Genomic DNA, 15,185 nt, shown 5'->3' on the forward strand with positions numbered 1-15,185 from the left:
AAATTTCGAAAATGGTCTTTTAAGTCATACAAGAATTTTTAAGTTCAATTTATACTACATATATACAACAAGAAAAGTAAATTGTTTTACATACAAGAAAAATATGAAGTAACCTTGCTAATTAAGTTGCTATATGTCAATGACGAATATATGTGGTGGTAAAAGGAAAATCTATAATATAACTAAAAGATGAGGCTAGAGGTACATTTGGCATCATTAATCCCTCTTATTTAGCTTAAAACTCTCTCCCTATTTATCCTTTATTTTTTTAATATTTATTTAATAAATGACTGACATTTAATAAAAAAAAATCTTATAAAAAAACCTTTATTATTATTATCTATATGTATACCATCTAGAAAAAACTCTCACATATTTTTAAAAAAAAACTACGATCGACTACCAAAAAGGTTTTTCTATTTATATTTAATCATTATTATTATTATTATTATTATTATTATTATTATTATTATTATTATTTAACATTGAATTTTTATGTTATTGTTATTATTGTTTCTTTTAATTTAGTTTATTGTCCATTATAGGTTCATTATGGCTTCTTCTTCAACAACAAAAAATAAGACCACATTAGTTCATCTTGAAAATCTTAAGCCAACACATGTCAACCATCATCTATGACTATGTGTTGTGCATGTATGGACTGTTTCGGAGTGAAACAACCCGAATAAAATCAAAACGTTCAAGATGGTCTTTGTTGATGAATTGGTATGTATACTCTACACTTTTTGTTTCTCTTATTCTTTAACTAGAGTTGATAAAAATAAAAATAAAAAAGATAAATTGAATCGATGTTTATATGGAATTATTTTTCATATGTTTCTTTTTTAGCTTTCGTATTGATTAAGTTGTGATATTGGTCATACACTTTTTGTTTCTCTTTTCATTTAACTAAAGTTGAAAAAAAATAGGTAAACTATAATCAATATTTATATGGAGTTAATTTTCATATGTTTCTTATTTTGCTCACTAGCTTTTCGTTACATAAGAAAAACACTATTGAATTAGCTTTGACTAAAAGAACATCAAAAGTTGTTATCAATAATCAATTTACCAAGAATATATATAGAGATTTGTGAAGCAAAAATTTACCCATCAAGAATTAGTACTTGATCTTTGTACGCAACACAACTTCTTTATTTTTTTAATTATTATTATATGTTTATGTTTATTGATTGATATATAATTTAATATAAAAGCAATCTTAGTTTCGACGACAGGATAGTGATAAATCCAACGACGAAGGTGAATGGAACTATTCAAATGAATCAGAAGACGATCCTACGTTTAATATCGATTATTTTGATAATGAGTATGATTTCGATATGTATGATAGACCTTTCCCGAAAGATTAGTTTATTACGCATTACTTCTTCATTTTTTTGTTTTTATTTGAATCATTTTATGTTTTATTTGTATGTATCTTAGTTATATTTAGTTTCTATTTAATATGTTTAAATTTCAATTTTTTAGCTTTGATTAATATATAACTAGATTATTGTCTCGCCTAATACGTGAGATAGCATATTTAATTAGTGACAAGTTATCGTTTTACAATATCATACATTGACAACCATATATAAAAGATGTTGAAAATAGATTAATTAGTGTCATGGTGTTAAAGTTGTAAATTAATTAGTATCTTGTTGTTAATGTATATCTTTATATAGAAAAAAAAAAAACATAAAACTTCATGATTTTATGTTTCTATAAACAATTAGTAACACTTCAAATTATTGTGTCAAGTGATAGTTTGAAATTCAATATAAATAGATTTCTTTAGCGGAATATAAATAAGAGTTCTATATGGATTTGACTTTTCTTTAATTAGTGTAACTATATTAGTCTTTTTTTACAATTTTCACGTAGTTTAATGTTTATTTAAATACACATATAAAGAAAATTTAACAAAACAAAAGTAGTTAGCATTTGAACCACGCATGTCTAAGATGAAACCCAATATTATTGAAAACCCTCTTAATTATCCATTCGTACAAGCTTCGGAAGTGTGATTTATACCCTGATGGATTTCCTTAAAGTTTAAGACCTTGTCAGTAGCTCACCTTTTGAAAGTTTACTTTTTGTGTTTATAGTTAACCTTTTGAAATTTTTAAAATTAATTTCACATCAATATATTGAGGTTTCGAATTATGTAATTATAGTTAAATTTTTAAAAATTTTCAAAATATTTTTTTAAAATCATGGTTGAATTTTATTATTAATATTAATAATATTTGAAACAAATATTGGGTTTATGTAACAAATTTAAAAACTAAAATATTTAAGAAATTAAAATCTTAAACTTTTAATATTTACTTTAATTAACACAACTTATGTAAAAGCAAATTATAATACAATAATTAAAATATGAAAGTTCATAATATAATCTTATAAGAGACCTTAAACTTCAACTTATAGATTTATTAGGAAAAACATATAATTAATAACTTATTAAAAAGTGTCAAGTAATAAGTTTTTCAATTTGATAGGATCAACAACATAAGCAAATGTTAATTAAATGAAATAAAACATTTCAACTGGTTAATAATTATTTAAGAAAATCGTATTTTTGTATATATAAAAGTAAAATTATATTTTATGTATATTACGCGAGACAATATAAATACGCGAAATAAACATAATAAGTTTTAAGAATAACATAATTATTAATTATAGATAAAACATGTTAAAATACAATTGTATTGTTATTTAAAGTTTTATTTGCATCAAAAATGGCTAGTAAGATATATAATTTTTTGTATAATGACAATGTAATGTTAATACATTTAATACTGGTGAATATAGTAATATTCAAAATTGCTCTTTAGTGTAGTTGTTTTCTATAATATGGTTGTTTTATATTTGTATAATGATGATATAAAAGTAAATATAAACAAAATACTTTATCTACTATAATTAAATTTCAAACCAACTCATTTAGGTGGGGTGGCCACCATGACATCCTTGAGAGTCTGTTGTCGTGAGGGACGCATGCTCAATTCTTGTCGTGGATAAGACTGGTAATGATAACTAATCATCGATGCAAAAAAACTCAACATTGAGGTTTAAATGAAATTCTTGTCGTGAGGGACGCATGCTCAATTCTTGTACACGGGATCAAAAGGGTTCCCTTTGATATACCCTGTGATTTAAATGAAATTTCAAAAAACATATTATCTTCTTATTTATATAAAATCAAATACTCGATAATAAATATTAAACTACATTATGTATCTATTTAATAAAATAACATATTTAGTTTATGTGTTTTGTTCGAATAATCTAACTTCCAATAATAAATCAGACAATCTAACTTCCACATTTTTGTGTTTTGTTTTAGTATTTTTCCGTATTTTATAACTCTTTTTTAAATATTTTTTCTTGTAATATTTTGTCAAAATATAAAAGGTAATTGTTCTTGCATTGAAATTTAAATATGCGTACGAAATTAAACTAAGTTAATAAAAAATTTAAGACTTGTAATGAAAAATTCAAACTCATTATGTTTTTATAATTATATATCATGTATTCAATTTCTCTGTGTAACTAAGAGATGATAGTTTCATAGGTGACATTTTTAGTTTTTTTGTCACATTAAATTTTTAATGAGGTGCCATATTTTACATTTAAATTGTTATATCTATGTTGCCATGTACAATCTTTATCATCAATTTTGATCATAATCATTAATCATAATCATAATCATTAATATTTAATTTTTCATTTTATATATAAGTACAAAGATTATATACATTACACTACTTTTTTTTATTTAATTCAATGATAATTATCTTTTATCAAATAAGATTGTTTATTATATTATGCTTATTTTTTGAAAAGTATTTATTATATTATATTTAATAATTATATATCATGAGAAAGATTTTTATGATTTAAATATTTATGTTTCATTAGTCTTGCTTTTATACTTGGCGCGTATAATATATTCATAAACTATATTTTTATTTTTTTTATCAATCGTAATCTGATAGTTCTTTATATTACCATAACTATGAATAATAATGTTGTAACACCCCAACAAGGCGGAATCATGGAGTATCACAAGAAAAACACAATACGACATGGAAATTATGTAGAATAAACTAAATGCATAAAAGGATCAAGTAAATCCATACGAGCCATTTAGTAGTGCAAGCAACCGGATCACATCTAAGCATAAACCCTAATCGGGAATAATGAATCACGGATCCAAGAAGTCCAAGTCCAAATCCAATTCTAGCAAAATCAGGCAATCAATCATCCAATACATCTTTGAGCTAACCTGTCACCTGGAAAGTGTACTAACACGCGTCAACATAAAGTTGGTGAGTTCGTAGGGGTAAGTAATAGGAATCAAGTGTGGCGGGATAACAAACGTTAATGATATACGAGGATTAGAATACCTAATCACGTCCAAGGAAAACCTAGAAGGTTTCACGATATCACAAATCAACACAAGTCAACGTTTACATTCAATCAACACATATCGGCACGACTTACATATACTTCAAAGGCGTGATCATAACGGCATGACTTACGTATATTTCAACGGCATGACTTACATATATTTCAAATGCATGATCACAAAACATTACAATCAACGTTACGTTACAACTAAACATTCACACACAATAAACACGTTAAACAATATCGTTAACAACAACGTTATGCCACAAATGTGGACTTACTCGTTATGCCATCGACATGGCGGAATCACGTTATGCCACTAATCGTGGACTTACTTGTTATGCCATCGACATGGCGGAATCACGTTATGCCACTAATCGTGGACTTACTCGTTATGCCATCAACATGGCAGGAATATGCCATCAACATGGCGGAATCACGTTATCTCAATCACATGCATACAAATACAAATCTATAATACGTTAAGGGAGAAAAAGTTATCATGCGAGATCCTATGTCCCGATCCTTATCAAAACGTTTTCCAGCAATCAACAACACAATGCACATACACTTCTTACGATTATAATTTCAAGGAATCATTGATGCTTATATATAGGGTCGTCCGCAGCCTTCCCACCACATCTCCTATTCATTGAAAGTATAACTGTCTTCCATGTATGTACAACTACCCAAACCATAAGTATTCATAAACGGAAGCATAATTAACCGAGCAACAAGTCCGTACGTTAATCAAACAATCAATCAATCGAGTAAACAACAATAACAAGCACTACACTTTTCAGCCCGAATCTCAATTGAGTAGGGAGGGTTTACGAAACTCACCTTGGCCTCTAGAAGTCATTAGAATGAGCTTAAGCGGGTGAGTGGGGAGCACAACGATCACAACCTATTGAATCAGCAATTCATCATTGCAAGGTATTCTCAATTGGTAAGGTCTAGCTAGCTAAACTATGCCACAATCCTGAGGATGCTTTAAAAGTGATTCAAGAACGTTTAAGCGACAAGGGGAAAGGGTTTAGTTAAATTCGGTTCGATGACTTAGCACCAAAATTTGACTTGAGAATCAAAGTGTTTAGAAATGTATTTAACCAATTTTGTTGACCTTAAAATGATGATATAAGACTAATAAACAAGCTTTGGATCATTGAAAGTTGACCGATAACCGAACGAAAACGCTAAGGGAGGACAGGGGATTGGCAGACGATCTGGCGGATGATCCGCCGGATGATGTAATGAACACGGATCATCCGTCAGTTCATCAACATCGTCCGCAGATTACGAAAAACAAGAAAACGGGTTTTGACCTAAAAATCGACAACCTTAGAAGCCAAATCCGGTTATCAAACTTTAACACAACCAAATTCAAGTATAACCATGACATAAAAACACACCAATTCACAAACCCACTTCCAATTTCTAACGATTTGATTAAAAACACGTTTTTAAGTTAAAACACATAAATTTCGCCAATATGGACCACCAAACTTTTAGATTGACAATAAAGAAGTAACCTACAATGTAAAAGGAACGTTTTGAGCTATGAAACACTTACCAATTCGGTCTAGAATCTCAAATCCGAAATTAGGGCTCAAAACCTTGGATGAACACTTGAAACTTGTAAAAATCTTGGACTTTGATGATGTAGGTTATCATTGCTAATAAGTTTAGTTAATTTAACACTCACAACACAATATTTGCAAGGATTTATCATGAATTTATGGTGGGGTTCTTTTGGTAGATGAAGAAGAAGAAAAAGGAAGAGAGAAATGAGATAAGGAAAGGAAATGTGGGAGTGGGGGTGTGGGAGACTAAGGGAGCCGGCCTTGGTGTCCAAAAAGGAGGCTCCCGCTCCGCTAATTCCGACCAATTGCTATTCGTTAAACATTTAAACGCCAAAAAGGACCCGTTAACACATTTAAACTCAACGTTACGTTAAAATATGTCAAAACGTTCAATAATTCATATTCATTCACAAAATCGTTCTCACTTAATTATGTTTAATTACAAGTCAATTAAGGTCAAAAGTCACGAATGTTACAAATGTAACTATCAATTATTGTTTTTATATTTATGTTCTCAATTATCCCGCACAACATACGAGTTTAATCTAGTATCTAGTATATATAGTGAATGACATGCTTTTTCTTTTATTAATAAATTAATAGTTATCTATATTTGTTAAATAATAGTCAGATAATCAAATAGACCTTTAATGTATATAACATAATTGTAAACGATTTGATAACTTAATAATACGGTTACAATATAAACTCATACATGCATGAGTATATATATTAGTTCATTATGTTTATACATTACACTGATCGATCGATTTATGGCTTCCTGAGTATATACATACTTTATTAAATATACAAAATTTAATTATTTTAAATAAAAGGACTAATATTGTGTTTTCTTAATATTAGTGATTAAATATTAATGATGAAAATTGTAAATTAGTGATGAAAAACAAAAAAATGTAAATTATCCAAAGTAGATGGAATAATGTTGTGTTTACTTAATATTAAATTTGGTAATGGTACTATTATTTAGATCTAAGGGTTGTAATCAAAAGTTTGAACTCATCTAACTGTCCTTGTTTCTTCATAAAAGAATTTAGGACCTTGTTATATATAGATTGGTAGATAAAACTACTCGTTATTGGATGGGCCTGAGTACTAGTATATAAATATAACTAGGTCTTTTACCCGCACGATGTGCTGTTATTTAAAAATGTTGTTTTAGTTATATGAATATTTATAATAACTTTTAACAACTATACATTATTTAGGCACGTACATATAAATCTATATTATCATTAAATGAAAATTTTTACATTTATTGAAATAGATAAATTCAAAATATAACTCTTATTATTTATGAAAATCTTTGCATTTATATAAAAACATACGTTATCAAATATTCATATTAACTATCGCATATTATACTTCATGCAATACTAATGAACATAAAATGAAGTTAAAATGTAAATATAATGTAAAATCATAACGATCTTTTATTTTTTGCAAAGTGATATGTGACTTATTAGAATTTCATCACACTCTTTCAAAAAAAATAGTTTCATAAAACTTACTTCATCAAATAATAAAATTTATAAAAGTTGAAAAGCTTTAATTAGATATAGTTAGAAACCAAATTCAAATTATAATTAGATAACAAAGAACAAACCTATGATTTAAATTATATTGAATTCACCTAGTAATTGATAATAGTTTTTATAAAACGTAAAATCACCACCACGAAAAGGATAAAAAACTATATTACAATGTGATATATAATATTGGTTATATTGGATAGTAAAATTAAGAAATAAATAATTTGAAAACCAAATATTTTCTAATTTTAAAAATATTTTTTAAATTCATACGGTTTCTATTATGATATAGAATGTGATTTTTTACTTTTATTTTTGTAAGATTTTGTTTATATATAGATTTTATTTTTATTTAATTTAATAGTTTTAGATAATATAATTTTGTAGATTTATATATTGTAAAAAAATATAAAGATGCCACATAGGATAAAGACCTATGTGACAATTTTTAAAAATAGCTTTAAATTGTAGAAAGCTTTAAAATGTTATGATAACTATTGTTTTAATATTTATATAGATAATAGATATTTTGTAGATCTGGGATCAAATCCTAAAGTCATAGACGACTTAACTTTGGGTGCATCCAATAGTATTTTGATTTGATGCTAACATTCCTACCTCATAACTCATAAGCAATAGACGAACCTCCAAATCTCATAAGTTACCATACCCCTAAAGTCATAATCACAAGTCATACACATATGTGAAAGTAAAAAACTATAAAATCTACCCATTAATCGATCACTTGTTTCCAAATAGTATGCCACGACCATTAAAATACCACGAAAATACTATCTCAACTATAATTACACTGGTAAATCAATTAACTATACGGCTTTGTTCATGTGACGCGAGTTATCAAAATTCAGACAATAACTTTAGGGCCGTGTAAAGCATGTAGAGTAAGTTATTAGTCTAAGTACCCGTACGCAATACAAATTGATTATATATTCGTATGATTGACTATTTTCTTGATATAAAACAATATTTGAATTTGGAATTTCACATGCATTTGGTTTTTTCAATGAGAACCTATTAACGAAATATATTTTCATAAATGTATTGATCAATATCTAATGTTAATCTTGGTAACGATATTATCTAATATCTAATCTAATATCATGACGATGAAGTGTGGTTCATGTCGTTTTATAATTTCCAACCTGTTAAAATGCATATTTGTAATCTTATTCTTGCTTATATATGTTCTTATTGTATGATTAGTTCTTGACAGGATTAATTTGTTGATTAAAAGGAAGCTATCAAGTATTTATAAGCTGCTTTATTAAAGATGGACTTAGAAGATCAAGACTTAAACTTCAGGGACTAAAATTGAAGAATCTAGAAGATTAGAAGTACAGGGACTATTTTTGTTATTAGCATAAAGTCTCCTTGTATATATATCTGGTTATAACCCGTTTAGGGTTCATAACATCTTTTATGTTTTCTCTTGTTTTCTGATCATTCTCTCTCAAATATTATCTTCAATTATTATTGTAATATAACACACAATATTCAGTTGTGTGAATCCTTTCTAAGTAGCAGTGAGGATTGTTAGTTTATAGAGATTATTGTTGATTCAATTGAGATTGGGTTAATACATAGATTAAATTGTGATTTAATCTATAGATCTTTAAAGTTTGTTCACAACCACGTGTATTTTGGTTAGTATATGGGTAAATAATTAAGTAATAAATAATGCGTCATATTTTTTAAATTACGATTTAAAATTATAGTTACATTTGTAAGTCTCAAAATGGAACTTAGAAATAAATTAATTAAAACAAACTACTAAGTATGTTTTAGCAATACATATTAGTACCATCATTTGTTTAAATTAAATAAACAATTAAATGAAGTCGAATAAATAAACTGATGAATGAAACTATTTAAGTGGAATAAGTTTGAAGTCTAAAAGATAACTTGAAGAAACAATAAAAATAAATACTTACGGGTGAACTACAAAAGACTTAAAATAATTTGAGACTACAACATTCTTTTAAAGTCCTGCTCACTCATCAATTGCTACGGATAGGTATAGACAAAGTACTTTATCTTTAGAATTAACAACAAAAAAAAAAACCTTTAGAGGTATTTGTTATGTTGTCCGATCATGTACTTCTCAAACCAGACATTGACAAGGGACATTAACTCATCCTTAAGTGGATCTTTTTCTACAGAAGAATACTAACCATTTTTTTATGAGAAAAGTGAGTATAAGGCTGTTATACATCTAATTTGGGTGAAAAACCCCTCACATACTAATATTTTAATATTTTAAATAAATATATGGCGTCCCATGATTTTTAACTTTTTTAAAAAAGGTATGTGAGGGGTTTTTCACCCAACTTAGGTGCTTAATAGTCTCATATTCCCTTCCTTTTTTTATTTATAACTTTGTGTTTTCAATTTTTGTCACCAACTCTTATAGTTTGTTAGATTTTTTATTTATCATTTAGCAAACAAAATATGTAATCGGTGAAGGATAATTTTGTATTAGATTTTTGTCTTTTAATTCTTTCATGGGCTATTTGATTGGAAAGTCCCTCAACCTGTTTCATAAATCTTTTCTGGGGTCTGAACAAAAAAATTCTTTATTGTGAGAAACAAAACCGGCAAAAACACCTATAATGGGTCCGCAAACAGGTAGCCAGTCATTTTTATACACACTTATAGCCTAGTGAAATTCCCTCAATCTCCTAAATAGGAGATTGTGTGTTTAAATCTAGCCCTCTAACTTTTTATTTTCTCTTTTGCATTTGTTTATATGAAATGTCAGTTAGTTTTTAAATCTTTATTAATATTATAGTATAATTAAATTAGTTAAGAAAATGCAAGAGAATGTAAATAAATACATCAAAAAAAAAAATATAGTTTTAGTTTTGTTGTTTTCTTTTAAATATAAAGTGTTTTTCTTTTACAAATGAATTTCTAATAAACATACGATAATAAGTTTTCATCATATTAATTGTTTATTTGTTTCCTTCTCGTATATAGATGTGAATTTGTATTTTAATATCTCGGTATAACACATCAAGTTCTAGTTTAGTTAAATATAGTTTGACTAAATTATTTATTAGAAACCTAACACACTTAAAATTTTTAATTTGCCCCCATGCAGAAAAGTCTATGGCTCCGTCTTTGATGACGACAATTCTCATTTGTAGGGATCGCGACAAGCTAATCCAACAAAATAAAAAAACCCAAAACATATATCCTAAAACCAAAAGGACCAAAAAGATAAAATGAAAAACCACAAGGACCAAACAAGTGAAATGAATGTGAAAAGAGGGGCGTGGTGCTATTTGAATCACCACTTAATTTATGGATCAAAGAAAAGCAAATCAAAACCAAAAACCAAAACCCCCTCTCAAACCCTCTCACTCACAACACACACACACACACACACTAGGTAGTGGCGGCTGATACACTTATAACAGTCTCCCTGTATCTATCTATCTATATCTATCCATCTATCCTATATCTATCTATCTATCCTATATCTATAGTTAACTAGGGTTTCCAATTATATCCATCTATCTATCTTATCAATTTTCCCCAAATTGTTAGTTGGGTTATTTTATCCAGTTTTTCAAGATCCATCTATCTGATCCAATATAATGGCCACTGTAGCTCCTACTGCTGATCGTATCCTCTGTTTTTTTTCCATATATTTATTAATTTGATTTAGTTATATACTAATTAATACATATATATATATTACTGATCTGTAATTATTGTTAGTTGATGTGAATTGAATGTTAATTTAATGGATCTGGATTATATGTGATCTGTAGTCATGATTCTTGATTGAAGTTTATTGTAAATTTGTGATTTTTATTGTTGTTTCTGCAATTTAAGTTCACTGGCCATGAAGTAGTAACTTGTTTGTTCAACACAATATGTATCTATTTGAATGATTGATTTTTCTATATCAAGATTACAAAAAGTTTATATTTTTAAACTTTGTACTGCAATTCTTACAAAAAGTTGATTTTTGATTGATTTTTCTATAGCAAGATTACAAAAAGTTTATATCTTTTTAAATTTGTACTGAAATTCTTGTTGAGTTTGATACTAGGTTAGTTTAATTTATTCGATTCTTGTGATTTATGATTCATAGGGTTTATTGGGTTTTAGTTGATTTATATTTTGTGTTCAAACTTTTTTAAATTTTGTTGGTTCTTTTTCCTTAACTTGATTTTTACTAAAGAAGCTACTGATCTGATGAAGAATTTGACATTGGATTCGCAATCGAAGACTTTGGAAGTTTCGGAGCCTGCAAAAAAAGTATGTTTTTTTTGTTAATCATTGAAATTCGTCTTTCGTTGTTAGTTATAGTATAAAGAAGCATTATTGTATATGATTTTATGTACTTTGCAGCCTTCTGTTGGTTCAGGGGACATTGGCAATGGTCAAAGTCAACCACTCGACAGGTCGCTTACTCCATTGATTCCGGATTATATGGATCCAACTGTCGCTTATTATCATAATGGTTATGCTTCTCCTGCTTATTATTATGGAGGTATTAATTTTAAAACAAAACGTGAAGTACAAATGTTGTGTGAAACGTTTCTTGATGAGATTTTTGCATTTAGGGTATGATGGGGCTACCAGTGACTGGGATGACTACTCGAGATATTTGAATACCGAAGGAGTTGATCTGTCTCATGTAAGAACTTATTTCGTTTTGCAACATTTTGTAGTTAGTTGATATTGAGCTGTATCACTGTGTGCCTGCGTGTATATATTGATTGTGTTACTTAACAGGGTGTTTATGGGGACAATGGTTCAGTCATGTATCCTAATTATGGATATGCACCTCCTTATGGTCCTTATTCTCCTGCTGCTTCACCTGTGCCAACAGCGGGTCATGATGGCCAACTTTTTGGAGCTCAACATTACCAATACCCAAGTCCATACTTCCCACAAATGACTCAAACGGTCCCGCCTAAAGGTGATATTTCGAGATCTGCAGCCTCTGGTCAACCACCATTGACTGTAGGCACGGCCGGTGGAATTCCCAATTCCACTATGAAGGCAAACCCTGGCTCTGTTTCAGTCAGACCAGCCACATATCAGAATTCAGCTTATAATGGAAGTGGTTCCTATGGCAGGGGTTCACAAAATAGTTATCAGGATCCAAGATACGCATTTGATGGGGTCCGCTCTCCAGTTTCATGGTTAGACGCATCAATGTATTCTAGTGGGCTACCTAGAAACACTACCAACACCACCCCTTTATCAAATGCAACTGGTTTTGCATCAAAAAATCAGAACATCCATCCTAACACCCATCTCGTGGTACATTTTTTTTAATTTATGCATGTTTATTAGCCAACTCTTTTGTAGTATATCCCGTTATGATATTTTGATGGGTTTGCAGGGTCCAAGACCAGTGTCAGGGATGAATGCAGCAAGCGGATATATGAATAGAATGTATCCAAACAAGGTATACGGTCAGTACCAGAGTGCATATGGATCTGGTCTTGGGTTTGGCTCTAATACCTATGGCTCACAAAATAACGGGCATGGTTGGTTGTCTGTCAATAGCAAGTACAAGCCTAGAGGAAGAGGCAACGGTTTCTTCGGGAGTAGCAATGAAAATGCTGATGGTCTAAATGAGCTAAACCGGGGCCCAAGAACCAGGGTAACGAAAGCCCAAAGTGTTCCAACATCAGTCACTATAGCCGTCAAGGAACCAAATGGTGATTCGTCAAACATCGATGGAGTTGAGAAAGAGAAGGTTTGTGCAGTTCCAGACAAAGAGCAATACAACCAGACTGAATTTCCCGACACCTATGCAGATGCTAAGTTCTTTATTATCAAGTCTTATAGTGAAGACGATGTGCATAAGAGCATCAAGTATAATGTTTGGTCCAGTACACAAAATGGAAACAAAAAGCTTGATGCAGCATACCAGGAGGCTCAACAAAAGTCTGGACAATGCCCCATATTTCTTTTCTTTTCGGTGAGTATTTCTTTTATAGCTAATCTAAATTAAGAAAACTTCTACACCATCTAGTGCCCCATCTTTATGTGTGCCGTTGAATTTGACAGGTCAACACAAGCGGGCAATTTGTTGGTGTTGCTGAGATGGTGGGGCCAGTTGATTTTGATAAAAGTGTGGAATACTGGCAACAAGACAAATGGATTGGTTGCTTTCCTGTTAAGTGGCATATTGTTAAGGATGTGCCCAACAGCTTGTTGAAGCATATCACTCTTGAATACAACGAGAATAAACCTGTAACCAATAGCAGGGACACCCAAGAGGTATTTTCTCTTGAGTTTGTGTTCTTTATATGAATCTTGTTTGATTTCATTCTTGTTAACGGGTGTTGCATATCTTTTCAGGTGAAGCTAGAGCAGGGATTGCAGGTGATAAAAATATTCAAAGAACATTCTAGCAAGCAATGCATATTAGATGATTTTGAGTTCTATGAGGAGAGAGAAAAGAGAATTCAGGAGAAAAAAGCAAAGCAACAACTGTTCCAAAAACAGGTAGGTGATAATTTTTATTGAGAAATCGTGGTTTCATATTCGTTTGGTTAACACGTTGCTCTGATAGGCATGGGAAGAAAAACCAGCCATTGTTGAGAAGAACAGAGAAGAGGTTGCACCCGAATTGGTCAAAGAAGAGATCAAAGTTACAGATAATGGACCAGTCATAGTTAATGGGGTTGCTAATGGTTGCTAAACGGAGCAACGTGAATGGGCGGTGCCTGTGTCCCAACGGCCTCCATTCGATGGTGCTGCCCGACTTGGATGGATCCTCCGGTATTTTGAATATAGAAGTACACAAGAACAAGAAAGCAGGAGGTCGAGGGATCAAGTGGATGTAAAATAGGAGGTCCAAAGATAGAAAACCCGATGTAATGTCGTGATGGCCAGTTTTTTTTTTTTTTTAATATAGCGCTTTAGCTTTTTCCTAACAGGTTTTTCATACCTTTTCTGTGTTCTTGTTTCATGTCTCTTCATATTATTTGTTTTTTTGGTCTAATATTTTTTGTTTTTACTTTGTGCTCTTTGATATTTCTGTTCTATGTTAGTTTCTTTGGTTGTAATAGTAATGTGGTGTAATCTTGCATTGTAGATCTAGGCCTAGAATGAATGTACTAATTATGGTTTTGTGGTTTGTATTTTAACAAATGATCAAAGAAAAAGCAGGATCGGATGTTACTCTGTAAGGTATTGCAATACAAGTTTTCTTAAAGTTATAAAATCAGTTTTGTCCTGCTTTGTTATATATATATATTACTACTAGTGCTTAGACCCCGTGCGGACAACCCTAAATAATTTTTTTTAAACTTTATTTTAAGATTGTATCAATGAATAAATATAACTGAGTTGGACATAATAAAAATATTTTTATGAGTTTGATTAATTTAAAGAAGAATGCTACATATACCTTGGGATTTATTAATGATACACGAGGGCTTAAAACGCGTACATTGCACGCCGGAGAGAAATTATAAAATTGATTGTCCATAGTAGGCGCATATAAGAAGGATTATGTTGGTTACCTGAATGTGATAGGTATTATGAATTTTCCCCCACTTTGATATATAGACCCACGTGGATGCGCTATAACCTTAAATAATTTTTTTAACACCAGTTCAAGCAT

General features: G+C 29.8%; 1 protein-coding gene across 1 annotated transcript; it reads left to right on the top strand.

Moving 5' to 3' along the window:
• Positions 1–10,911: 10,911 nt before the first annotated feature.
• LOC122598085 (YTH domain-containing protein ECT4-like) lies at positions 10,912–14,576 on the top strand. Its single transcript, XM_043770696.1, has 9 exons — positions 10,912–11,209; positions 11,775–11,851; positions 11,945–12,086; positions 12,160–12,233; positions 12,332–12,865; positions 12,948–13,532; positions 13,622–13,834; positions 13,916–14,062; positions 14,130–14,576. The coding sequence occupies exons 1-9, from the start codon at positions 11,182–11,184 to the stop codon at positions 14,256–14,258; spliced, it is 1,929 nt and encodes a 642-aa protein (XP_043626631.1). The 5' UTR covers positions 10,912–11,181; the 3' UTR covers positions 14,259–14,576.
• The last annotated feature ends 609 nt before the right edge of the window (positions 14,577–15,185 follow it).

Source organism: Erigeron canadensis, chromosome 1 (genome assembly GCF_010389155.1).
Source record: "Erigeron canadensis isolate Cc75 chromosome 1, C_canadensis_v1, whole genome shotgun sequence".
Taxonomy (NCBI): Eukaryota; Viridiplantae; Streptophyta; class Magnoliopsida; order Asterales; family Asteraceae; genus Erigeron; species Erigeron canadensis.